The sequence below is a fragment of the Haliaeetus albicilla genome, chromosome 24 (genome assembly GCF_947461875.1).
Source record: "Haliaeetus albicilla chromosome 24, bHalAlb1.1, whole genome shotgun sequence".
Taxonomy (NCBI): domain Eukaryota; kingdom Metazoa; phylum Chordata; class Aves; order Accipitriformes; family Accipitridae; genus Haliaeetus; species Haliaeetus albicilla.
The window spans coordinates 23,087,892-23,115,817 of NC_091506.1; the positions used below are offsets into that span (position 1 = coordinate 23,087,892).

The window sequence follows — 27,926 nt, forward strand, 5'->3', positions numbered from 1 at the left end:
AAGCATTGTAATTCCCCTCCCAGTCTACCTGCCTAGGATTCCTGTCGCTCTGATGAAAGGTTGTTACCATCCGTGCAGGTCTGAGCATTGCTGGAACACCAAGGGATTGCTCGGACTAGTCCCCAGGTGCTCCGACGCCCTTCCCAAGGTTTCGTTGTTCATCCCGGTGCACTGGGGTCCAGCCATGTATCTCCCTCCCATCGGATAACTAACTGACACAAGCTAGTCTGTCTGTCTGTGCATAGTGCCTATTCCTAGGTGCAGGCTTTGTATCTCTAACAGGATTCACTTTTTGCTATAAAAGCAAATATGGACTTTTAAAAAAAAATTTTCATTATGCAGGCTTCCTGTACCTGCTTCAAATACTGGACTGTCTCTCAAACCATGTGCTTTATTTAGCCTTCTGTGAGTGTAATCTGATCACCTGCTTTTAGGTATGCTCACTTCTCACGTTCAAATCATGCTTCTGAGTAGATTTATTCTCTCAGATCTTGTCTGGTGCAGCTGTTTGATTACTGGGACAATTTTTGCTCAATATTTCTACTCACTTGTTAGGCAAGCAAACCCCCTGAGTGAGGGCTGTATGACATCTGTGTGGACACTTCCAAGCTGGAGCTTTAGCCTTACTGACTAACCTGACAGTTGTGTGGGTTTGGGGTTTTTTTTATTTTATTTGGTTGCTTGGTTTTGGTTTTGTTTTTTTTTTTTTCACTTAACACTAGGATTCAGCTTGTGATTTGTATCTCTCTCAAAGGTTTTGAAGCACAAAGGTCGCACATAACCACGTTTTTTTTTTCTTTTCTTAAAAAAAGAAAGTGATCTCAAATACAGGCTTGTAAGACTATGAGTTTGAGCACTGTGTGCTTTAGCTGTGCACATTTCCAACCTTGTAGTTTGCCTGTAAGGTAAATGCTCTGGGGCTCATTTATGTAATAGTATATGAGGGCACAACAGCTTTCCTCTCCTGTCCATGTTTTGGGGAATCTGCATTTAAAAATTGACTCACATTGGGGTGCAAAGGCACCCAAACTGTCCTGTGAGGAATGGCTGCCTGCACCTCTTTTCTTTTTTTTAAAGCCTAGCTGGCCGAGCACCTGAACATATGCTGTTTTCTTGTCCCAGCCTCTCCCAGCCCTGTCAGCGTTGGACAACCCGTCCTGTGACACGGGGTCAGATGCCCTCCCAGGAGGGAGGAAGGGTGTCACCAGTGGCTTTGTACCAGGCCCCGATGACCAGCACAGCTTGAAGTGCAGCAAGACTGTTACCCCCCGGCACAACAGGGAGTATAAGAAGTTTGAAAAACTCTGAGGCGCACATTCAAGTAAGACCACCTCATTGCTAGAAATAGCAGAAGTTGGCCCACATTATTTTATATGGTGCGTGTCAAAGAGCCGCGGTACACAGACATTATAACAATAAATTACTAGGTCAATAAATTAAATTATTAGGGTGTATTCCAAAGCAACAAACTAATTAATTATATATAGGACAACTTGGCATTCTTGGGAGGTCTCCTTTTCAAGTCCAGAATTAAGGAATGAGGTTTGCCCTGGGTGTCCCTGTGCATCATTACCTGCGTTACATGTTCACAGGTTGAACTTTCCACAGAGCTGTCAGAAACGCTGACCCTTCAGCCGTATGCCCAGCCTTACACTGGGGAACGTAGGCTGCAGCATTTCTCATCTAAGAAGCATAAATCTAAGCTCTTGAAGAGCAATTTTTACCTTTCCAGTTTAACTACTAGATATTTGAAGAAGTTTCATGTTATTTGAACTTTCTAAATTAAACTATATCAGCTGGCAAATTTTGCATTAACAGGAAGCTTGTAGTTACTGTCTCAATTACATATGGAACAATGTTAAAAGTGGTTTAATTGGTATTTTGTTCTTTATTGTGGGAGATGAGATGAGTTCTGGCCTTATTTTGCTGTCATGTCATCAAATCATGCAAGATACTGCTCTGCTTCATTTAATTATTCATTTCTTGCAGAAATGTCATCTTGTATTTAAATAAAAACCCACACCTATTGTTCTTTAAAAACAAAATAAAGCAAAGGGGCCAGCGTAAGGCCCTTAAGACCATGGTCAGGAACAGAACATGGGGGAGTTCTGATTAAATACAAGGAAAAACATTTAAATGGGAGCTCAGAGACAGTGAACCCACCACCCAGCTGGTGCTGCTGTCCACAGTCCAGTGGATGTGATGACCCCCAGAGGTCCCTTCCAAACTGAACTGTTCTGATTCTGCAAGTCTTTCAGTGCTTCTCTAAAGGTGAGTAGTTGATTTAAGCTTAAAAACACTTACAAAACCACCCAATCCTTTCCCTGGGAAAACACAGCTCACTGTCCAAACCTCAGCTGTCTTTATTTAGCTCCAAGGGAAACAGACACATATATATCTAATAAGATAACTTGAGATTTAAATAAAATTTATTTATTTATCCTCTTCATATGAAGTTGTGTTTAGAGGTTTTATTTTACACAGTTACAGCTAATTACATTTGGTAAACTCATGAAACAGTTATTTTTAAATACTTGAACTGCAGAAAATTAGTCCGTGATTTACATTCATCAGTATTTGCTGTCAGAAAAGTAATTAGAATGTCCGGTCGAGTGGATGAGAACAGGTGTACGCTCTCTTTTCCAGTACCTGCTTTGCAGCTTTTTTAATAGAGTCATCCAGATTTTCATCTGCATCTATGGAGAAACAGAAGGAAAGTTAACTAACTGAAATAATGTAAATAGCTTTTCTAAATTTCTTTCAAAAAGGACTTTAGAATACAAATGCAGTAGCTACACTTCAGTGCCAGGAAATAATTTAACATCATCTCCTAAAAAAGAGTGATTAGTGCAGACTGAGTTTCACAGACCAAATGCCTAATTGGTCAGTACTCAACCAAATAGGTCCAATACCTAAGTGTTATCTAATATTTTCTTTACAGGAATATTTGCTACTGACAGATTTAATGTTCTTCCCCTCAGCGGGGGAAAAAAAGTATCACTGCAGTTTGTTTTGTCTATTAAATGAAGAGACTCTTTATATTCAACTGGTACCAGTTCTGTTCCTCATCCTAATTCAAGGCAGAGCAAAACTATTCCGCTGGTCACATCAAAAACACCTACTTTTTGTTTGGAGTCTTTGAAGGCCATAAGAGTATAAAAATTCTTTTATTTTATAGAACTTACATTTTTCTAACTGAGTCATGGCATAATTATTCTTGAAATATGCTTCCGTGCAGAAGATATTTGTAAGAAGCACCTGAGAAAATAGTAAAAGTCAGTTAAAAACTAGTAAATGAATTTCATAAACAAAAAAAATGTAGTCATTTACACTTCTACAAGTCTAGTGTTGTGTCTTGATAAGGGAGTGCTGTAAGCTAGTAATGTATGTTGCAAACTTAGTTCTTACTTTTCCCCCACAGCTACTGAGTGTCAAAGTTGGGATGACCCCTTCCTTCGCTCAAAATTGACTAGAAGACATTTTTGGTACTAAACCCAGAAGGGCCTTACATACACAAAATATGAAGACAAAGGTTAATCAGTTTGGATTTGTCTAACACTTAATTGTAGCAAATTTAGTTGTCCTGCAGCATAACTGTTACTGTGATACTTTAAATGAGCTACTACACAACCACCTGCATGTCAAATGCTCACTTTACTGTCAATAAATTTTAAAGTATTGTTGTTATTATATGTTACTATTTATTAATGATTATGGAAAGAATTTGGGAAGAACTGCATGGTATTAGCAGGTTTAAGAGAACATGCAAATTTGTAATTAATTGGTAAATGTGTATGTATGTGTTAAATATTTTAAACACTTTGATAGCGTGCACCCTGTATGTTCAGAGCACCAGAGAGGGAAGTGGTGTGGTTACTGCACTCTTGCACCGGTCAGTTTAGAAATGTTCTGGTGCACTGTTGGTTTTACAGGAGAGTTTGCTGTGGTAGATGTAAATTCTTAACAAACGTAGAGCACGTACTTTTAAGTGTAATGAAAGCTATTTGTCATTGAGGTTTTGCAAAGTCTGTGACATTAGCATGCAATGCCTGCTCCTTCAGAGCACTTTTTTAGGACAGCATCATGCTTGTGCAAATTTCAGAGTTGAGGGGAAAGTTGGCTTGTCGAGGCAGACACAGCTCGTTAGAGCCTTGTAAAACACAGATAGGCTGTAACATTGCAAGGGAAAGTCTGAGGCTGGATAGCGCTGCTTTATTACAAAACACTTCGTGAGGCAGAATGGTAATAAATACTGACTGTTAAGTGACATTAAACAGGTATGACTGATATTAAAGTGCACTTACTTCATGGTCATGGTTTCTTAGACCGATACTGATAGACCGGCTAGCTCTGGAAATAGCTGCTGTCATTGCGTATAAATTAATAACTATATCTGCCACTCTCTTCAGAACCAACTGCTCTTCCACTATTGTCTAGAAGAGTAAAAACGACTGTTAGCTTGTAGTTCGTCAAGTTAAAATTTTAACCAAGCTTTTTTTTCATACTTTGTATTTATGTTCATACTTATCTAGCATAGACAGGTAAGTTGTTACACAGAATTTCTACTGTGAGTCAGGAAGTTTTGTATTAAACTATGCCACTTCTTAACTGTTTTGGATTAACTACCTTTAAACTACCAAGTTTTGGATTAACTATATTCCACCTTTTAACAGTCTTTCTGGCTGCAGCCAACAGTAAAAGTGCTGTGTCTTGAAACCACTTTGGTAAATGCCAAAATCACTGAAATTAATGTACCAAATATATTCAGCCTGTTCAAAAAATGTATTAAGTGGAATGGGGTGGGGCCTAGTCGGATAAGCATTCTTAGAACACATCAGGTTAACTGTCACAAAATTGAAAGTCCAGGGTATTCTAAATTCAGTCTCTCCTATTTTAACTGCACCACTTTGCATGGCGTAATTAGAGATTTGTTTGCTGTACAATATGGATGAATGGCGTAAATTCAAAAAACTGCTGGTATAGCTTTTCATTCAGGAACAGGGAAAGATGGGTTCCAGTGACTGCTCACAGCAAAGTACTTAAAATAGTCACTGGAGCAGGCAGGATTTGTGCTTATGGAGGTAGAAGAAACCAACTAATTTACTGAGATTGGTTGGTTTGGTTTTTTTGGTTTTGACATAAGCTGTCCATTACATCGAGTGTAGAATTTCAGTGTATTTTCTTACATTCAATGGAAACATCTTTTGTAAACAAGTCCTGGCTCTTGCCATTTCCATGCCAGAGTCTAGGCGAGGCCAATTTGGTTGAGGATAAACTATTCAATAATGAAGACAGATAAGAGAAAAAACAAGTTACCTTGCCAAACCTACTTAGCAGGCCTCTCACTGTAGCTCCAAAATAATAAATGTTTTCTTCAAGTTTCTTGCCACTTTCCTACGAAATAAAACAGAAAATCCAACAATTTAAGTAGTCTTCTAAGAGAAAAAACAAGCATGCCCATGCCCCCTTAAAGCAGGACGCGGAGCTAAACAACTGGTGTATTTACAGGGAAGCACCTAGGGGACGTATATAAATAAACCAAGGTCGTGACTTGGGTGACACCACCTTCCGCATGAGAAAGCTGCTGCTCTGCCCCCACCGTCCTGGGCCTCGGTGGTCTGGCTGCAGGAGGCCAGTGTTTTGGTGGGTTTAGTAGCCAAGACACAAATTAGAATTCTCAACTACAGCACAAAACTAGTTTCCCTGTTTTAATTAGCCAAGACTGAAGTGTAGCAGAACACTGTTATGTGGTCTGGAATCAACTGTGAGTGATCAAAATGAAGGAACAATGTACACACTAAGCTGAACAATGAACACGCAATGCTACTGAAGAAAAATAACAATGCAGGCCCCAAGGTGCGTGCCGCACCACAAGAATGAACTTTCCCTCTCTAAAAAAAAAAAAAAGGCAGTTCAATTTTCTGCTAAATGCAGCATTTATTATCAACTTCTAGTCACTGACCAGAATTCCCTTTTAAGATGCTCTTTCACCATTTTACATCTTTGTCTTCCCAGCTAAAAAGGAGAGAGTTTCCCTATTTACCTGAAAGGAATGGGATTATAAGATGTTGATTCTTTTGTGAGGGGGGGTGGGGGGGGAAATCACTGTTTAGATGCTGCCCTGGTATCCTGAAGCCCAGCTACAACACTAGATTTTTCTCTTGGCAAGCACTGGGCTTTTTTTAACATTCATCCAGTTTGCTGCTGAAAGCCAGATAGGCACTATTCTTTCTCTATAAAATATGCATTAACATTTTCTAAATTTTACTTTTGGTAACTTTTCAGTATAGTCTTTGTGCTCATGCAAATAATAGTTTGAAAAATTCTTATGCAACGTTTAGTTCTGGACAGCCAACCTAATTCTTATTCTAAGTGCTGCATGTTAAGAAAACCCTGGTAAGCAAGATTATCTGGTACTACTGTGTGAATTCCCTGATAGTCTTAAATGCTGGTGTTAAGTAGGAAGAAGAATTTCCAGCATCATACGTGGCTTTTAATTCATAAACGCAACTCATTCATTATGCTGATTCTTGTAACATGAATGCAAGTAAGTGGGTCTGAACTAGGTCAGAACTGCTGTAGTCAAAACAATCCTCCCACGTACTCAGGCAGCACTGCAGCACACAGCCTGTGGACCCAAAGGATCCATATTGTGCCATATTGTCCAGGTCCCTTGTGGGAACGGAACAGTACTGGCACGTCCCGGCAAAACCTCTTACCTGTGTGCCTGATGTACATATCTGACCTGGAGGACAGGTATACTGACAGAACAGTAAAAATAATTTTGTTACTGTTTTTCAAATCACTAACAAAACATCACAGGAAAAACATACCTTATCTTTTTTCTATTAACAACATTCATCTTTGGTCATAAAAATTATTTACTAAGTGGTTAAGCAAGGATGTATATATAGTTCACAGAAATTCTTACCTAAAACTGTGTTACTATTAAACAGGAAAAAAAATACTGTGTTTTGTAACAAAGACTTTAATACTGTGAAGGCTCAATTTATATAAATTACTAAAATAGATGTAAACCTGGATTTGGTATAAATACAGACTTAGAGCAGTCTTCATTTTACCTTGATATGTACCCATATAATACCTGTAACTCAGTCCTCACCCCTGAAATGGTATAAACATCTGCTTAAATTTGTAAATCGCACTGTTCCTAGGCACACGTTTAGTTTCGCATAAAGAGGATATCAAGTTATGACAAGCAGTGAAGGAATCAAATATGAGAGACCAGTGTCTGGGTCTGACCAGAGAGCACTGTGTGCCCCCTCCCCTTACCTGGAGGCTGGGATGCACCACTCCACGGTCACCAACTAGCCCATAATCCACTTTTCTGCCCATGATGTCCTGTAATTTGCTTAGAAACTCTCCCAGTGCCACTCCCACATTTCCTTTCTTGATTTGTCTAAAAAGTTGGGTAAACAACAGCTGTTAAAGACCATTTCCTGGTTTGCAAGGGAAGTTTCAGGAGGTTCAGATAACCAGTTGGAATTCTAAATGCTTTACCAAAACACCTGCAGTTTGTCTATGAATCATCAAGTCTTTTGACCCATTTTACTATGAAGTCTGGAGAACAATTACATGGCCTTAAAAGTATACAGCATCGTTCATATTCAGTTCTTCTCAAAAATACTCACAATAAATTCCAGAGACCAGTATATGTACTGAGTATGTACAATACAGCTGTTTTACCAATAAAACTTTGTTATAAAATCTTAAGTTATAAAATTTTAATTACTGGTCTTCTAAGAAACAATTTTACAGCAGCTGGAATTATAAAATACAATCTATAAAACATCCATCTAAAAAGAAAAAGACCCCTATAACATTGAACTACCTTTTAGACAGAGAATGCATTGAAAAATACTGTGTTTTTTCCTAGTTTTCCCTCTTATCTATAATTAAACAGTTAACACATTCTGTTTATTAAAAACTATCAGCAATAAATAAGAACATACTTAATTTTGTCAGTTAAGATTTTGCCTGCATATTGCATACCCGTCAAAGCAATATACATTCGCAGAATTTCATTTGTTCCCTGTAAAAAACATAATATAAAGTGAAGTCAGTATTGAGTCCAAAGTGGTTTTAGTATTTAAAAAATCTAGATACGCTGTGCTAATATTTTGCATACTTCCCCCCCCCAACCCGCTTTTAATGTCTAAATATCTTGTGCTGTGCTTTTCCTTGAAACGTTCTAAAATGCATTTGGATGCGTAAGATAGATAAAATTCTTTTGAGAGCTCTATGTAAGACAAAAGATGATCATCACTTGTAAGACAGACACACTTATGCCAGAAACTGCACCCCCAGGTGAGTCTGCCTGAAGCGGTAACAAAAGCTGGGGAGGTAGAGGACATATGGCTGCAGGGGGTCAGGGATACTGGAAGCAAGCACCAAAGACTAAACAGTCTATTAATTAACTTTTTTTAAAGTATAATTTTGAAGACAGGTTCTTTAGTTAACTATAAAGTTTACAATATTAATGAATGTTTTCCACGCAGGTCTGTTTTGCCAGTCTTCACCTTCTATTGTTCTAGTATTAAAAGATTACTCTTCATCCATCCATAAATGTTTGCTATCTTTTGCTTTATCTCAATTATACATTCTGATTTCACTTAGCTGTGAAGCAGTTGAGCCTCTCATTATTAAACATACATATATATCACAACGAGAAAGAAACCAGACTGAATGCATTTTGAGAAAAAATTAAGTTCTGCGTTGTTCCAGTAAAGGAACATTTAAATAGTTGTAAAACCGCTCAATATGCCCGTTTGGAAAGCAAATGCAGACGAAGAAACTAAGATGATACTGTACAATTTGATGTTTGGGAATCCATTATATGATTGGTTGTTTTAATATAGATGGCTGAAGGATAAAGATCAAAACACAGAAGGCTGGTCACAGATGAAAAGCACCCTGAGTATTAGATCAGTGTCAAAACTGTAATGACCCAGTGACAGGCCAAGTGACAAGAGGCTGCAGCTCAAAGAAGAAGTATTCGTCTGTTATTAAGACTAAGCAGAAGTTTAGGGGGGCACGTACACAGCACAGGCTACCTCCTGTTGTTGTTGGCCAACAGAAACAGATCCTGGACAAGTGTTCTGTCCTTGGCTGCAGCAAAGTGCATTTATCTGATCTGCTGGCACGTCCCTCATCAACAGGCAAAGATAAACAACAAGGTAAGCAAAACCTTCTTGTTTTAGCAGAAGAGTAACTTTATGTAACTGTTGGGATCAGGGAGAAAAATTAGCTGAATTACAGGAATTCCAATGCTGTGGTGTTTCAGTTTTTTAAACAAGACTTCCTGCCCAATGCGAGAGGGGTTCTCTGCTTCGACCAGTCCAGAAAGGACTCCCTTCGTCTGGTTTTGATTTTACTGTTCAGTCTGTCTGTCAGATTCATAAACATCAACCCCCCCAGGACGTAGGAGGACGACCTTATAGGTTGGCTGGTTTTGCTCTTTAATCAGTATTGGAATTGACTCTTCCTACTTCCACGAGATAAGAACACGAGATAAGTGTGTTTGCAAGAGCAGCTGGGTGACTGCTATGGACTGAGCTGCAGTTGGAAAATTCTTGCTTGCATTAATTTTGCAGTTGAGATCTTTGCTGTCCTGACACCAGGAGGTAAATGATCATTTCTAAATGCCCCATCAAGAAAAATCAAGTCTGGAAGTCTGACTCAGATGTACAGATGAATGGTCACTGATAATCCAGCTTGGAAACAGAATAAATTTCACAGCCAAATTTTTTTAAAAATAAGTACACACCAGTAAGTTAATTAAACTTATTTTGTGAGTTTCCCTACTTCACTTGTGAGAAGCACACAAGGGGAAAGGTGAACACAAGTCCAGGGACCAACAGAACAGCTCAGCCACAAAAAGAAAATCCTATTAGGGAAATCTGTTTTAAAATTAAAATTTTTGCCCGTACCTTTTACCAAATCCTGTCACTTATATTAGCACAGATACATGAGAATAAAAGCAGCAAAAAGGTTTCAAAATACGCTTGATACAAAGCAAGATGGCCAACGTCATTCTTGTAAGGCTCTTGCTTAGGCAGACATTGTACTCCGATCTCATCAGGAGTCAGCATATGCAATTACGACTATTGACTGAACATAAACTGATGAGTTACTTTTGTCAACTAAAACAGTTTAGGCTTTTAATGCTAATTTAGAATCCTTTAGTCTGTTCAAAACAACAAGCAACCCAAGCCATGAACAGGACTGTTTTTAATCATGCCAGTGTATTTAAAACAGCTGCATATTTTGTTACAAACATCCGGAAAGTTTCTAAATATTTGAGAAACTGTATGTATACTACCAGTATATATATGTAACTGTATCCATACTACCATGTATACGTACTACCATACATACCACTATATATCCAGTTTGTTCTTTTCAGAGGCAAAGCTGGTGCCAGTTCCTACTGTAACTCACACTTTGTGGTTAGTCTATAAAAGCTGTATTTTATTATAGGAAAGTACTATCCGTATCTCAAAGAAAACAAGTTTAGTTCTTCAGACTAACTATTACAGACTTTGCAACTAAACGAATGAAGGCCTGTTCAACTGAATGCCCAGGTTTACAGAACATGAGAGTGTGAATTTCAGTTTACAGTAAAAACAGTATACTGATACTTGCCTCAAAAATCAGAAGTATCCTGGTATCTCTGAGATAGCGTTCATAGGGGTAATCTTTCATATAGCCAAGGCCTCCAAGAATTTGCAGTGCTTCACTTACGCAAGCCCATGCACCTTCAGAACTGAACACCTGCCATTGAACAGTATTTTAATCATCATGCTACACAGTAAATACAGAATACACGGCTCTGTTATTGTATCTGCGTGACATTGCTGTAGAATTTCGTACTGCTGTTACAATAGTCCCATTAAAAGCTTGCCTGAAATAGTATCCTTAATGGCTCAGGGTGTATACTTTGGTCAAACTTACATAGTTTCGTGGCAGTCCACAAAAATGTCTCTATGAGGAAATATTCCTGGGAGAGTGACAGCCACAAACCAGAAGAAGAGCTGTCGCTGGTTGGTTGGAGCCCTTCACGTCTGTCCTGATTCACCAGAACGTGAGTTCTTTCAAACTGACCGCACCGTAAGGAACCATCAACAGGGGCTGAAAATCTGCGTTCTCCGCAAGGGTGCCTGCCAGGCAGCAGCACGAACACCTTCAACAGTGACACTCCCGTAGAGAGGGCCTGACTCTTAATGTGTATTTTGCAACCAGTTGTGAGTTAAAGCCAGGACAGAAGCACCTTAGCCAGGCCTGCAGCTGCAAATACAGCCGAGTATTTTTTTACGCTTGCTACCGTGTGAGGCCACGTAAAAACAGAGTTTGAGAGGACCACGATATTCCAAACCTGTTGTATGCAGTTTTTATTTTGTACAGTGACAAAAGCCTGCATCTGAGGTAATCAATAGTACGTGGGATATAGAGAAAACAGTAGTATCTGTTTTCTTCACCTAGCTGAGTTTTTTGTATTGTATGCCTAAGTGTAATACCTGAGCCTCTCGGCAGTCTGGAATGCAGAGTGAAAAACAGAAGAGGTGTTAGTCTGTAGTAGCTTAAAGCTGTAGGCAAGTCTTTCAATAAAATTTATTACCTTGACCATGGCTGCCTCCACAGAGCAGTCGGGAAACCCTGGCCTGTCCATCATTCCTGCAGTGAGGTAAGCCATACTCTCCATTACATATGCTTTCACAGCCATAAAACAAAACTTCTCCTGTCAAATAGTAATACGAGGAATCATACAGTAATTCAGATGTAAAACCCCACAGACAGGCCTGAAACTTAAGAGCATTACTGCAGTTTTCATATATTTAACATATTCTCAAATACTAAATAATAAAAAGTACTAATGCAAAACAATAGTGAAAAATAAAATAAAATAAAAAAATCGATCTTCATTATATTTATCATTCTAGACATCTAAAAGATCAGTCTACAAAAGTCTGTGCTAAGTTCACACAAATTTAATACCTCCAGCAATTTCTTTAAACCAGTACAGCCAAAAGAACACCACCATAATCTACATCCTTGCACTCAGCCAATACAAAGTACAGAGATTTAGGTTTTTCTTTTTTTATTACCTGAATTAATCCAAATTCGCTCAGTTTCTTATTGAATTGTTTCCTGGTACAAGCATACTCTGCTGTCATTTCTTTAAAAAAAAAAAAAAAAAATCCATCTCAAAACAGCAGAACTGTAACTGTGACAGACCATTCCTCCTGGCAGTGTCCTTCTGTTGACTGATTGTGACACTTCAACCTACGCACAGTAAACCCCTCGCTGCTTCACAAGCAGTAGTTTGTGAAAAACACCCTCACAGTGACAGTGTTGATCAATTCTGGGACAGTGTGCCAAAGGCTTTTAAACAAGAATCTCAGGTGTGAACCCGTACTCTTAGAGAAGGCACGTTTTAGTGCTAGTTGATTACTTTAGTGAGATTTCTGTTACTATTTTGCATAACTGTTGGTAGAAACCAATTTTATTACTTATTACTGTGTATAAGCTTTGACCCAGTTGTTCGAGTGGGAGGTTTTACAGGAGATCATACCTTTTAAAGCAATAGTATAGAGGCTGTTCTCTTAGTAAGAACATTTTACTTTGGAAAAATGCAACACAGGCAATAACTTTCCACTATATGAACTGAAAAAACTTCAGTGTTAGAACACTGCGAACGGGCTTTTAATAAAAATTTAAAATAGAAATATTTTAGTGTTTTAAAGAAGTCAAAGCATGTTGTGACTGACAATATAGCGATGTTGTTATGATCAAGACCGGTGTTACTATACTGAATTAACTGCACTATACAACTTATGCAGATTAGTTTTTTGCATGGCACCCAGCAATCCAGAACACCTAAGTCACCCACCTATCAATTTTTTAATCATTCCAGCAGATGCACTGCCCATGCTAAATCTTCCACTGTTTAGGATATTCATGGCAACCTGTGAAGAAAATGAACAGTTTTTAGGCAATGTTGTTGCCACCAAACTTCTCCATAGGCCACAACGGTTACTGCTCCTTTGCTTCATGTTTTAGTGCTTTCCTGGATTTCATTCGTCCCTGGAATACACTCCCTGTCCTGTGACACCTGCCCTCATATTGGTCGGCGCAACATTCAGCATCCCAGCAATAATGTTTCAAAACTAGGCTTTTAAGGTGACCTACTACATCCAATTTAATATTTGAATTAGTTTTCAGATACTGATGATCCAGTGACCTGGAAGTAATCCTCTATTCAAATTACATTAAGGTAAAATGTAGATAAAAACATATTTATCTGCAACCAGACAAATAACATTCAAACAAGACAGCACTGCTCAAGTTTATCAGATAAAGAAGAAAAACAGAATACTGTTTAATATGGGTACACAACAGCCAAATATAAAAATCTTCTCTGCAGCTGACCTGCAATGGGTACTTTTCTGCTTCAGATACCCAAAACAAAAAAGACCTCCTTCAGGCTTTAAAAAATCATCAGTAGTTGTTATTCACTGCTTACCTTAAATCCCCCTCCTACTTCTCCAATTACATTCTCTATAGGCACTTTTGTGTTTTCAAAATGTACTTCACAGGCTGAAACACAGAGTTAATAGCTGTTGAATTATTATGTAGAAATATTTAAAAGACATTCAGGAATATAAGTTACTTTTTTTTGTAACAAGAAAGGAAGTTTCCCTAATGCACTGTTTATGACAAAATTACATATGCTTTGCAAAAGAAGTTAGAATTTGGGAAAAGACTGTAGTTGACCTCAATTACTGATGTAAAATATTCAAAATATAATTAATGTACATTGTGTAAACAGAGAACTATAGTTTTGTCTCTATTTTAAGGAACTGATACAGCAGTCAAGTCCAAATGATAGGTGGTGAAAAACTATAATCAACAGTAAGCTTAAGAGCCTATGAAAACTTACTTTGAGATTAAAGCTACTTGGTTACTGAATCTTCTGAGCAATTTCCTTCACTGCATAGCTAGGGAAGCTTGACATGTGCAGAAAAGAATTATACAATATGGATTTCTTATTTCAGACCCTGCATTAGGAAGGACTCATACAAAAAGCTAGGTAAAGAAATAAACTTACACTGTTCTATCGAACAGATACTGATTTGGCTCTGAATTCAGATGATCTAAACAAATTAAAACATTAAAATATTAAAACAATTTCTGTTAACAATTTTAAGTGATTCTTACTATTGGATCCTCGAATGCCTAACTTATCCTCAGGTTTCCCATGTGTGACTCCACCAAAATCCCGCTCTACGATGAAAGCAGTAATTTTGTCTTTTAGTTGTCCATCTTTATCAACAACCTCTGTCCTAGCAAATACTGTGAAAATATTAGCAAGGCCACCGTTTGATATCCAAACCTGTTTTGAGAGAGGAAAGATGTGTAAGAAATACATTTGTCCTGGTTTTGTGAGCACTGTTCTTAAGTGTTTCGTAACAGACTAGCAAAGCACTGAGTGGTGAAAGATTGCTGCTGTTTCCCTTAAATTCTAATGAGTGTTCTGCTACTAGTTCTGCCTCTTGTGAACACATTTCCAAGGAAAGTGGACCACAGAATAGTCAGTTTAGAGCAACTATAAAAACAGGTTGTAATATAGATTTGAATTAAATTAAAATCCATGGTGCATTTTCACAAAAGCTTGTATATCCTGCTACTTATGGCACGTGAGGGATACAGGGGTAATACAGACTGTAGAACCACTTTGCCCAAAATAATTTCAAGTCTGATGAGAAATTCTCTGAATCAGGCCACAATCAGAGGCCTCTCCCACAGGACGGGTCTCTCTCTTCACATCACAGACAAATACATCAACAACTACAGATCAAGTCTGCAATGTACCAAATCCTGTTGAATCTAGTGCATCTCTACAGTTCTTCAAGATTGTATTTTACCATTGTTTCTTTTAGCGGAAATGTTCCAAGCAGCCCTGTTTCCAATTCAGTGTCAAGTTTTCTTGACTCGAAATACCTACAAAAATCTGGCATGAAGAATGAAGAGAGAGGAAAACATGGTTCGAGGTTTCCTTTTGCCTATGCTGTCACAGAGGGGGCTAACTGACTAACCCTCCCTGAAGCTGAACACCACGAGCTGGCGATACAGAGACGGAACCTAAGAGTGGCTCTTCCTATCTTTCTTACCAAGACTTTAGTGAAGGTTATTCCCTGAACAGTGTGCTTTTCTATTCCCTTTGGCCCTAAACCAACATGGGTTGTCTTTCTGACATGACTCGCTTGGAAACCTCAAAATTGTGATGCAGCTGCCAAGCTAACCTTTTACTTAGCAAAACCGACGGATTGCAATGCTGCAAAAGACAAAGATGCTTTCTATAAACTTGTAACAAAACCCTGTCATATTTCCAGTCTGTGAGTGGATACCTTGGAGCCATTTAATAAGAAGTATTTCCCATCTTCACTGAGGGTTGCTCTTGTCTGTATGGACGCAGCATCACTTCCACTGAAAGCCAGACAAGTTATTAATGTTTAAAGAAATAAACATGCTTTAAATACAAAATAAATTTAAATATAAAATAAAAATACAAATAAAAATACAAAATTTAAATGCATCTTCTCCCTCTTCCCATCCTTTAAAAAGGAATGCTTACAGTTGTATTAAATAGTAGTATATAAATTTTAGTTTTTCACTAACACAGAAACTTACTAGATTAAACAGCGCTAGAGAAATCTACTTAAGTTACCTCAGGGGACATTTCTGGTGATTACCATGTATGTTATCAATCTTATGACCTGACCAGAACATTCAGAATGCCGCCCAAGAAACTTTTTTGAGCTACACGTTGAGCTATGTGAACATACAATGAAACTGTCATCCTAAAACAAACAATCAAGTTTAAAATGTCTAAGTTGTTCCTCAAAAAGTCACACCCGGCTTTTATATCCTAAGTGAAAAAAGGCCCAACAGAAATGAAAAACATGTGACAGTCTCTTTCAATGAGCACTGGGACGCATCAAATACTTTCTACAGGAGCAAAATCAGCAGGTCAATTACAACAAAGCAATCAAAAGTTTAGGTTCTGTGATTAAAAATTCATACCCTCTCTTGAATCACCACCTAATTACATAATGTAACAAGCAGCACATAATCTCCCCCTGGAAAGAAGTTTCCTTTTCCACAAATTAAAATGCCACAACAGCTCACTTTGGGCTTTCAGCTGAAGACAGCTAAATTCTTGTAACAGCCAGATCTCAGCTGGTATTTTAATAGGATTAGATTTCTAAAATTCAGTTCTAAAAATGATTGCTTCTGTGCACTAGAACTAAGGTCTCTAAGAAGACTGAAGTTAAGTTACTAAGACTAGCAATCTTTTTAAACAATACCGGGCTAAATAAAGGTGTTAGAAGAATTTCAGAACACAGTTAGCCCTTGTATTTTTTCCTGTGTGCTACCTCCAAGTCCCTTCCATGGATCACTTTGTTAAAATATCTGCACTAGTTTAAATTTTACCTGCAAGTGGGGTAGCTTTTAGAGGGTCAAACCCCAGCTTAGGACTCTTGAATAGAAACCATCACTGATGGTTGGGAGGCACAGCAACATGAAAATTGGCAAGTAAACCAAATGCTCATTGCAAGTCACTCTAGCAGACAAGAATTCAGAAAAGACAGTTTCAAACTATAGTTTTGTATGGACAAGCAAGATTCAACTTTCAAACATTCAACTGATCTCAGTCCTTCAATCACTTTCCTTCACAATCATGTAGTAAACCATCTGCCTGTATGTTTTTAAGAAAACTGTATCTCTTCTGCATTAACAGAATTTGCAACATTAGCAATAGTCAACAAACAAATGTAATAAATATAACTTTTATCTTTGAAATGAAGTTGCTGCTACAATGCCTTTTCTAAACTCTAAGGAAAGACCAAAATTTCCTCCTATTATTTTTGATAGCTCCTTCAATACAGGTTTTATAAATTTTGAAAAAGGACTGAAAGTATCCTAGAACAGTCACAGCACATTATTTCTAACATGGCACAAAGTATCCTTTCAATTCATCATGTTCAGTAATGCCAGAAATTAAGTGGATTAATTCCTGGGATGGCAACAACAACAGTTAGTGATTTCATGCAAACTGCCATAAGCAGCACATTGGGGAAACATGAATTACATGATTTAAGTGTACCTTTTAAAAAAAAAAAAAAAAAATTGACCTATATGCTGAAGCCATAGGCACCAAATAATAAAGATTTAATATATTAACCAAACAATCACTGTAATGAAGATAAAAATAATAAAAAAATAATTTTGGTGTTTTCTGAAGCTTTTATGATTACAAAACCAGTACCTTCCAGGCTCAGTGAGACAAAAAGCTGCAATGTGCTCCCCAGATGCCAGTCTAGGCAGGTACTTTGCTTTCTGTTCATCAGTGCCAGCAATGAGGATTCCCTAAACAAAGAATTAATAGAAAACTTTTCAGCATCAACCTGTGTAAAAAGAAGTGAAGCTGATAAGCTCTACCAAGTTCAGGAAGCTTAATTTGCAAATTTTATGTCATAACAAGACACAGTTTAATAAACAACTAACATGATTATTTATCAGATGTTAAAATATGTCAAAGTTATCATCACACAGTTGTTCAAAGGCCCATAGGAAACAGCCTGTTAAGACTGCCTTCTAGGGTAGGTTTCACTGTATTTACACTGTAAGTGAAGACTTAACCGTTGCTCTGAAAGGCACTGAGATAGCCTTCCTCTATCAGTTGTTATACTTTCATTACTATCACTATAATTTTATTTTATAACCTCAAAAGCAGCAATTTTCAAAGCTCCTAATCAGAGAACAGAACACGATTTACTTAGGTTCCAAATTATTTCATTACATAGGCATTCAACAGCTTTTTGTGAGAGTGCACTTGTTTTCATTCTCTCTGTTGTATTTATTTTTTGTACAGCAGCTTTCTTATGAAGGACAAACAAAATACAAAAATACGAGATAAAGCTAAAAAATCAGTGGTTAAATAGTTAAGATAGAGTTACTCAATAAAATTAGGATTAACCCCAACTGACCCAAACTGGCCACAGCAGGAGAGTAACAGTACTTGTGTCTTACACTACACTTCTCGTTAGACTGCTTTACAAATCAGCTCAGCTCACTAGCCCTGTTCTACAGATGGCGAATTTTAAGAAACGTGAGGAATAAATACATATTTTTAATTAGCACTGGCTGCTCAATTCCATGAAGAATTTTTTCTTGTTTTAATGAACTTACTGCTGTTTCAAGTTTCAGACTACTAGCATCCATCCCCCACTAAAAGGTAGATACCTAAGGCTGTATTATACAGAAAACGAGTTTAAAATTCACATGCTCAATATAGCACACTGGTCTTGGATAAGTTTTCTTCTCTAAGCTCCCCCAATATGCAGCCTCATTCAGGTAGAAAAAGTTCCACCCTTCTGAATTCTCTGCATGGCTGTCCCACCTCCCCATAATTTTAGCCACTGATATTGTATTTATTTCAGTATTTACTGTAGCTACTTTTATCAAGTTTGCTCAGTTTAAAAAACTTGGGAACATTTAAGGTAATTTTTCTAAGAATTATTATCTCAATGTTTCCTGGACTGATAATTTTCTTGTGTATTTCATATTCAGTCTTCATGCTGCATGAGCCACTGGCAGAGGGTGCTGGGAACACTAACAATCAACCTGATGTCAGAATGTTTCACCCGATTTATGATTCACTGGTAATTCTTATTTGTTACACCCACACTCCACATTTAAACAAACTTCACCTCACCTTTTCTACGCAAGTTGTGTAAAACTACTCGACATAAAAGAGCATTACCTTAAGCCCAATAGCTTGATGAGCTGCCAGAGTAACTGCGATAGATCCATCTAAAGAAGTGATTTCTCCCAAACGTGCATACATGGTATTTGATAGACCAAGACCACCTGGAACAAATACTACGTTTTATTCTAAGTAGATACCTTACAATTTAACTTGCCCTTTCCCCCGCAAAAATCCCTATCAAATACAGAAACATCAAGAATTTAACAGTTAACTGGAAAGTGTCTTAGTACAGACTGGACATAGTATGTCCACAAACAAGTAGCACATTGCTGCAGTTGTGCCAGAAGAATGCACTGTGAAAACAGTAACTTTTGTAATAAGCATGAGTTGTGCTGGATTTAGTTCTATTCAAAAAGCAGATGTGTTCGTGTTCAAGCACATACAGCAAATACAGCATAATCCATGGGAATCCAGTGTGAAAATAGTAAAAGATTCAGTATAAAAACCGCTCTAGTCCCAACTTCTGTGCTTACAGGATAAAATGAATTTTTTTGGTGACATTTCCTCGCTAGTTACAAAGCCGGACCATTAACCCATCTACAGCTTTACAGCTCAGCAGCTGCAGACCAAGCAGCAGAGGGAGCAGGGCTGGGCTGGTACCCATACGCAGCCAGCCAGGCTGTCCTGAGCTTCACTGCAAGCGGGGCAGAAAATGACCCAGAGAAAATAGTTCCCAAGCAGACTTCCAAACTGGTACTAAAGAAGGATAAAATACAACACTTCAAAAATGTCTTTAATCAAAAAATGTGAATATATCAAGGAACAAACTTGACATCAGCAGATCCTTTTTTGGAGGAATTTTGTGATCTGTCGCTGCAAATGCAGAGACTATTTCTAAGGAGCTTGAAAAGAAGTAGGCTAAATCAAAGCTGCATCTGTATGAGTCTAATATTCAAGAATTTTATGTCGTCAGGACTAGAAGTCCTGCTCCCCATAATTTAAGAGTATTTTATATATTACTGCTGGATAAACAACTTTATCTAATCAAGATAAACTTTTGTCCAGGCTATAATTTTCTATTTGGGACAGTGATATAAGTCAGGACGATGAATACCTTATTTCAGCAGACATCTCAATAGTCCTACTATTTTATAGATAACAAAAAAATGCAAGAACAAGTCTCCCCCATACCATTAATTCACATCACTGCCTCTTACACCCTTCTCCTTCAGAGCATGCTTACATGAATTGAAACTCGCACTCTCCTATCTGTACACTCTTACTTCTTTTCCCCTTTCTAAGTAGTGCTGGCTTCAGGATTCAACTTGGAGACTACTGATGACGTGCACAGTAATTCCAGTGATGCCCATGTTAAAGAGAGCCATTATTCCACGATTTACATGAACTTCATTTTTCCCATTAATGTTCTGCATTTTAATGCTTCTGGCAAATATGCCTCTATTACAAACCATTATGAAAAATACCATGCAATGCACAAAGCACTGAATACGTGTGACTGAAGGGTTTTAAAATACGACAAGCACTACCAACAAAAATACAGCAGGTTTAAATTACAGAAAATGGGAAATAACCTCGTTAGAAGCATATTATTTATGGTGCAGAAAGAAATAGCTTGCTTATAGCAAGGCAATTGCTTTCTGTCTTCTAGTTTTTATCCAGCGTACATGTTTACAAAACAACAGGACTATGATTTTCTACAAGTATGCTGAATGGACTGCAACCTTTTAGAAACTGGAAGCTGAGAGAATATTATTTCACAAGCTTCAAAACAATACAAGATCAAAACAACAATAACATTTTATTAAAGTATGATTTTGAAGTCAAATACATTGCCTTTGAGTCTCTTTAAAAAAATTAACAGAGTGGGATACTTATTTCTAGTTAATCAATGGTAAGCTACACTTCCAACGTCAGGATGCTTCCTAATGGTCTGAGTTCTGTCCTTTGTTCTCTGCTTCCAACACCTCCTTTCAATGGACGCCATCCTCCTGTTTTCTTCCAATATATTTCTTAACTCGTAAATACCTCTCTCTCCCCATCTGGGTTAAGGTGCTCTGTCCAGATCTTTCTCCTCCCAAGACACTATCCTGAAGAGAAAAACTTGAAAGAACTTGCAAACCTCTTTTCTATCGTACTCTCACATCACCCTGCCTAGTTCTGAATACCCATGAAAAACATTTAATACCGTTTCTAATGCATTTCAAAAGCATGAATTAACAATTAATGAATCAACAGAGATCACATCATGTTACAGCACATGCAAGCTGTCCAATATACTTCAATGAATTTGTATATAAACGCTTTATTTAATGAACTGAAATCAGTGCAGTACAGCAACACTAGTTATGTTGCCTAATACAATAAATGAAAAAGGCGTAACAAAAAATGCCATGAAAAATAGGGTATTACTTTAATGCCAAATAAATACTGAGGTATGTCTCCAGCTTTATATAGTATTACTGTAATCACTGAAAAAAAAATATTGTTTCACACCATTCTCTTCAAAAATTAGGTATCTTCCCAAGTGAAACTATCTTCTGCAGATGGTCAAACACAGTTTTGCCTTCCTCTGAGTTGTTGCCTTTAAAGTCTCCTTCTTTTGTAATAGAAAATCGACAATGCAATGATCTCATTGCTTTAAAAATTTCATGTAAAATATTAGTTTTGATCCCAATTTTTATTTTATGCATAAGAATAAGATAAATATTTTCTTGAAAATTCCTTTGCAAGTTTAAGGGTTAATCCACTGAAGAACGAATGTCTCTCATCTCCACTGGTACTATAATGTCCTTTAAGACATAAACTTTTCATTCAGTATTACATAGGAAAGATTTTATACAAAAGCTATACTTTCAATAAATAGACATTATACTTCTACACTTCTATACGGTCAAACGCATTCCAATCTGCCAATGACAGGTGACAGCTTTGATAGATCAGTTCCACGAGACACTGTAGTTCGGACCCAGTACAAGTTCAGGAACCATCAGCAAGAACTGCAAGTCCCGTAGAATGCCAAGCTACTCTACTGCATCCAAAAAAAGAACAAAAAGGAAAATGCTATGCCAAGAGGAATTTACACCATCTAAAATTAGTTATCTAACTCAGGCGCCCAAGGTAAGAGTACGCATAGCTCCCTACGTAGCCAAGAGACATTCTTGGTGCCTGCACCTCTCTATTAACTAGGGAGGAAGCTTCAGCTCCTAATTTAGACATCAAAGTCAAATGACTACACATGGAATAGTACAGACACATTTTGCAAGACCTAAAAATGCATTACTTAATATAGACTACTGGGTTATTGTTTTGTGATCATTTACTCACCATATTCCTCTGGAATCTGCATGCCAAAGAGACCTAAGTCCTTCAGTCCTTTTAAAGTTTCAGGCGGGATTTTTGCATCTTGATCAATCTTCTTAGAGTCCACTTCAAATACAGAAGGTTTTATAAGTTAAAACTGTGTTTCTTCATGCAGAAAAAAATCTCTGAGACCACAGTGTTCTCAAATCAGAGGCAAGGTCACTGCGTGCTATGAGACAGCAGCAGTATGATCTCTAACCTAACTATCAGTCTGAGATCCCAGACCTGAAGAACTGAAATAACTTACAGAAAAAGGGTCTGCTGGAGCATCACATCCCTCCCTGCCGTAATTTTCCTCTAGTCTTCTGAAGCATCTTGAGAAAGGCCATAGTACTTGTTGCACCAGGTACAGACGTACTTCTCATCCCTAACTTCGCAAGACTTACTCTTTCTGGCTTCAGTCTGATCTCACTGACTGTCCCTCTTTGCCCTCCTCCCCTTGTGGTTGGAAAAGTCTCAGACCCTAAACTGGCTTCTGTAAGACTAATAATACTTTGGGTTGGTTGGGGCCTGTTCACTGCAGCCTGCCACCCCAACCCATCCTCCTCCCTGCAAAGTGAAAAACAATTATTTTTAGCCTTTTGATGACAATCACACAGACAAGTCATCACACGGACACAAACACTGCAGTGGAAAGTCCCAGTTCTGTTTCTGGAGAACACCACTCCACTTAATTAGCCTACCTTATTACACCATCAAAGTCAAAATACAGAACCACCAAGAATACTGATTATGGCTGTAGAGTCACAACATATACAGGAAAAGGCTTGGAAGTAGGAAAAATCTAGGTTTTATTCAATCTTCTCAAACATTTCCATGCGTACAGTTGTGCATGTGCATGTTAGCAGATGCCATGGCTCGAATAAGCAAAGTACTTCCAGGATCTTCTATCTGAACTATGGCTAGGTCATGATAAAAAAAAAAAAAAAGTACATATAAATGAGTTAATTACAAAAATCTTGTTCGTATGAGTTATTCAAATTCTTGGGGGATTAAAAAAGCTGTTCTGTACTGTGACAATGAAAATAAACAAGAATTGCATTAAGCAGCTCAGGAAGGCTGTAAGCTGCAGCAAAACCAACACAAACCATCTTTCCAAAAAGTACAGAAAAAGAACTAACTCTGCAAAAGCAATGGAACTTTCCTAAAGAAACCCCACGTCCACCCCAGTTAAATCTGACACTGTAATTTCTGTACAAAATATAATAGGGGGAGGCAGCTAAACATTCTGATGCTCTGCTAAGAGAAGTTATCCAGAAAGAAAACTTCTTTATTTTTTAAAAAGACTTTTTGTTCCCCACTTAGCTACATAGTATCAGATACATATCTGTGATATGCCATCAGCTGTTCCAGGGAGAGAAAGGTCGTTTTTTACCTCTTCCTCCACTATGGCCACACAGACGTACCCATGGTGTCTGGACATTGTGAAGCTTCACAACGACTCTGCCGAGATGAATTTCCTTACCCAGTGCAATCATATCAAGTTCCTAACTGTTTAAGGCTGCTCTCCTAACCTATTTTTACCACATCCGTGAGTTACTCTGAATAACTAAACAGAAATAGTTGTGAATTCAAAGATAGACAAGCAATTTCCACCTTCAGTTAAGACTCTATAATTTGACAGTTTTATTCCTCCCTTAAATATCAGGTTTTTACTCAATAAATGATGTTCCCCAACAGAACAAAGAATTAAAAAATGTAATCTGCATAAATTCTTAATTTACTGTCAGTTAGCAACATTACAATTTTCTAGTTAAAATTACCTGGATCTCATAAATTGTGATCTGTGACAATCACGGGCTTCTTCAAACTCCTGCAGTGTTCGGCAATCTAGACCTAGTATCTTTGTCAGCGGGAAATCTGAGACGATAGTGATTTAACTGTCTCAGAAATTGCTATCTGTAAAAACAATTTTCTACAATTGTTCTAGAATTGGCTTATCTATTGCACCAGTAACAGATGAAACACAGTGCAACCTATCTGGAGTGCATATAGCTAATACAACTTTTCCCAAATAGAATCACTACTCTAATGCTGAAAAAACATAAATGCTTTTGATTTTTCACAGCTTCTCAATAAGTCATCATTTATGAATATGTCTGCTGAATTTTGCTAAAACCAGTTTTAGTACAGTAGGACAGTTAAAAAGTTTCAGAAAAATTCACAATATATGAAGTGGTAAATAGCATTATTCAACTGAGCTAAAACAAATTTCAAATCCTACCTCTATCCCAGGATTCTTTTACTTCCTGGTTTTTTTCTGGTTTTTTTTTTCTGTTTTGAAGATTTATGTCTTCTCATCAGCATACAAATACTCCATATAAAAAAAACCCATAAATGAACATGCCTGTAGAACCAGCAGCACTATATGACTAGCAATAAATGCATAAAAATAACTTAAATTTTTTAAGTATAATAATCTTATTCAACTGCTATAGTTAAATCATTTTGTAATCACTAAATCACTTGCATGAATAAGAAACTAGTAACTATACCTTCTTCATTGAAGAATTTTTCTACAGGTCCTACAAACTGGTTGATCTCCTCTAGTTCTTCATTGCTAATTTCTGGATAAGGGAAAACTTCTTCCTAAAATAAAAGGCAATTTTTTTTAATTATTATTAAAAAGCACGAATCATGCAACTGAAATAAAAATTCAAGGACATATACCTTTCAAATACTAGACTCTAAAATAAACTGTGAAAATTAAGAATTGTGGAAGATGTTCAGAAACAGCCTTAGGACTCAACTTTAACACATACCAAAAACAAATCAGAAGGTATTACCTGAAAAACAGAAACATTAGGGAGAAATAAAGAGAATTTAAGAACTATGAGGATGCAAAAAACCCTTCATCAACCATGAATTTTGTCAATGTAATCCCATTCTGGGATTGAAAAAAAGTTAGTTAATTTTAATTTGTATCAGAATCAATTTACTGTTATGTTTCCAAAGCTCAGCCCATAAACACTGTCCCTTGGCAACACACAGCACACTCCACCTGTTTAATGTCACAAGTACAAAGGTTAGTGAGTTTCATACTGCTCCTTATCAACAGCCTGGTATTTTGGTCATAAACTGGAAGCAGTATAACATGACAGACTTGAGTAAATAAAAAAAAATCCAAGCAACTAACACAAGAAGTGAAAGACTACATGAGAAGCATGCTTCTGATTTTTATCATCTTTCCCCTTTTAAATAGGGTCATAAAACCATAGAATGGTTTGGGTTGGAAGGGGCCTTAAAAGATCATCTAGATCCAGCCCCCCCGCCCTGGGCAGGGACACCTTCCACCGGACCAGGCTGCTCAAAGCCCCATCCAACCTGGCCTTGAACCCTTCCAGGGATCCGCAGCCTCTCTGGGCAACCTGTCCCAGTGCCTCACCACCCTCACAGTCAAGAACTTCTTCCTTACAGCTAATCTACATCTACCCTCTTTCAGTTCAAAGCCATTACCCTTTGTCCTATCACTACATGCCCTTGTAAAAAGTCCCTCTCGGCTTTCTTGTAGGCTCCCTTTAGGTACTGGAAGGTTAGATAGGCTACAAGGTCTCCCTGGAGCCTTCTCATCTCCAGGCTGAACAACCCCAACTCTCCCAACCTGTCTTCGTAAGAGAGGTGCTCCAGCCTACCTCTGCCAAAACAAAACTGCTCATGACAGTGTGAAGAAACATGTCAGCTCCAAAAATTCAGGATCTAGTAAATGCTACAGTTTTTTTAGAAAACTGTTGTATTGAATTTGAGAGGAAAAAAAAAGGCATATATGAACAGGGGTTTAATGTGATGGAGTCTGACTGCTAGCTGTCACAACACTTTACTTGACAAGGTCTGTTCTGGGAGACTTTATTGTTCAACTCATTTCAGTGGATTTAAGTTATTCATTTTTTCAATTTATTTAACCCTGTAATCTCTGATAAATGCATACTCCAATCCTTTAATTAACAAGTACTGTTTTAATACAGTGTTGTATCTCAAATTTGTAACTTCTTTGTCTGGTGGCATCTCAAGACACAACAAGAACTTTGATCCTTCCTACAAAAAACTTCAAGCAAAAGTATACATAAAGCCTTGCTCCTTGAAGTAAACAGCAGATGAACTGACATAAGTTTTGTGGAATGCAGTTGTCCAAGGCCCAGAGCCCAGTGTAAACAGACACTTGTGTTTCTGTAGGGAATATGCTAGGCTTGCAAGAACAGGCGACTGTGGTTTAAAGTAGCCCTTCAGATGCTGGTTGTTCATGAGCATTTAAAATTACACCATGCATTTTGTGTGCACAGGTGCAAACAGGTCCATTTATTTAACTCAGCTTCAGCTGAGAGACCAACTGAGACCAATACCTGAGAGTAAACAGGCCTGGACTGCAATAAGGAGCAGCAGCTGTTACTAGAATTGCATTCAGCAGACTGCACAGCAATGCTTCATTTTCTCCATTCTGCTTGAGGGCAGGAAGGCTCTACAGAGGGATTTGGACAGGCTGGATCGATGGGCCAAGGCCAACTGTATGAGGTTCAACAAGGCTCAGTGCCAGGTCCTGTGCTTGGGTCACAACCCCACACAATGCTACAGGCTTGGGGAAGAGTGGCTGGAAAGCTGCCCGGCAGAAAAGGACCTGGGGGTGTTGGCCAACAGCTGGCTGCATACGAGCCGGCAGTGTGCCCAGGTGGCCAACGGCATCCTGGCTTGTATCGGAGATAGTCTGGCCAGCAGGAGCAGGGAAGCGATCGGGCACTGGTGAGGCTGCCCCTCAAATACTGTGTTCAGTTTTGGGCCCCTCACTACAGGAAAGACACTGAGGTGCTGGAGCGTGTCCAGAGAATGGCAACCAAGCTGGTGAGGGGCCTGGAGCACAAGTCTTACGAGGAGCGGCTGAGGGAGCTGGGGCTGTTTAGTCTGGAGAAAAGGAGGCTGAGGGGAGACCTGATCGCTCTCTACAACTACCTGGGAGGAGGTTGTAGTGAGGTGGGTGCTGGCCTCTTCTGTCAGGTAACAAGCGATAGGACAAGAGGAAACGGCCTCAGGTTGCACCAGGGGAAGTTTACATTGGGTATTAGGAAAAATTTCTTCACCGAAGGGTAGTCAAAGCGCTGGAACAGGCTGCCCAGGGGAAGCGGTGGCGTCACCGTCCCTGGAGGTATTGAACAGACGCGCAGATGCGGCGCTTAGGGACACGGGTTAGCGGTGGACGCGGCAGCGTGAGGTTCACGGTTGGACTCGGTGATCCAAGGGTCTTCTCCCACCCAAGCGACGCCATGATGCGCTACCGCCGGCAACGGGCGGCAGGTGCGAGGCCGCGGCTCGGCCCAGCGCTCCGCTGCCGGCCAGGGAAGGGAAGGGGGACGCGCCGCCTCCCCACCCGCGCCGGCACCCGCTGAAGCACCGGCTGCCGCCCGCTCCTCCGTGGGACGGCGCAGGAGGAGGAACGGCCCCGCCGACCCCTCCCCCACGGCCGCGGCCCGCGCCCGCCCCTGAGGCGCCGCCGGCCGCAGGAGCGCTGGACAGGCGCCCCCCCTCTCCCTCCCCGCCGGTCCCCGGGCGGAGCGGCGGGGCGCGCCCCTCACCTTCCGCAGCGTCCCCACGAAGAGCTCCTTGGCGAAGGCGGGCCGCGGCGCGCCGGTGCGCAGGCGGCGGACGGCGGCGGCGCCGCCCGGGAGAGCGGCGCGCAGGGCGCGCAGCAGCAGGAGGCCGCTCATCATGGCGGCGGCCGCTTCCCGCCACGCTGAGGGCGGCGCCGCACGTGACCGCGTGACGCCCG

The 27,926-nt window shown here is 39.1% G+C and overlaps 2 protein-coding genes across 7 annotated transcripts in view; one reads left to right on the forward strand and one right to left on the reverse strand.

The window, feature by feature from the left end:
• Positions 1-3,644, forward strand: part of CFAP92 (cilia and flagella associated protein 92 (putative)) — a 35,885-nt gene extending 32,241 nt beyond the window's left edge. For 2 of the 5 annotated variants that reach the window (XM_069769821.1, XM_069769822.1), the window contains one exon: positions 1,123-2,449. In XM_069769821.1, coding sequence (XP_069625922.1) covers positions 1,123-1,308 — 186 coding nt within the window. In that variant the 3' untranslated portion in view covers positions 1,309-2,449. Of the gene's footprint in view, positions 1-1,122; positions 2,450-2,941; positions 3,180-3,421 lie in introns of those variants that run through there. The other 3 variants (XM_069769825.1, XM_069769823.1, XR_011322020.1) reach the window with 3 other exon arrangements.
• Positions 2,412-27,909, reverse strand: ACAD9 (acyl-CoA dehydrogenase family member 9). Of its 2 annotated transcripts, XM_069769826.1 has the most exons (18): positions 27,733-27,906; positions 24,670-24,763; positions 22,139-22,240; positions 18,848-18,954; positions 17,351-17,451; positions 15,429-15,507; positions 14,239-14,413; positions 13,544-13,617; positions 12,911-12,986; positions 12,126-12,196; positions 11,639-11,758; positions 10,666-10,794; positions 7,974-8,053; positions 7,294-7,420; positions 5,317-5,394; positions 4,305-4,433; positions 3,186-3,258; positions 2,412-2,696 (listed from the first exon to the last, which is right to left on the reverse strand). In XM_069769826.1, exons 1-18 carry the CDS (start codon positions 27,865-27,867, stop codon positions 2,596-2,598), a joined length of 1,851 nt encoding a protein of 616 aa, XP_069625927.1. In that variant the 5' UTR covers positions 27,868-27,906; the 3' UTR covers positions 2,412-2,595. The 2 variants fall into 2 exon arrangements, with proteins under 2 accessions (XP_069625927.1, XP_069625928.1); XM_069769827.1 differs by lacking the exon at positions 10,666-10,794 and having other exon boundaries at positions 27,733-27,909.
• Between the last annotated feature and the right edge of the window lie 17 nt (positions 27,910-27,926).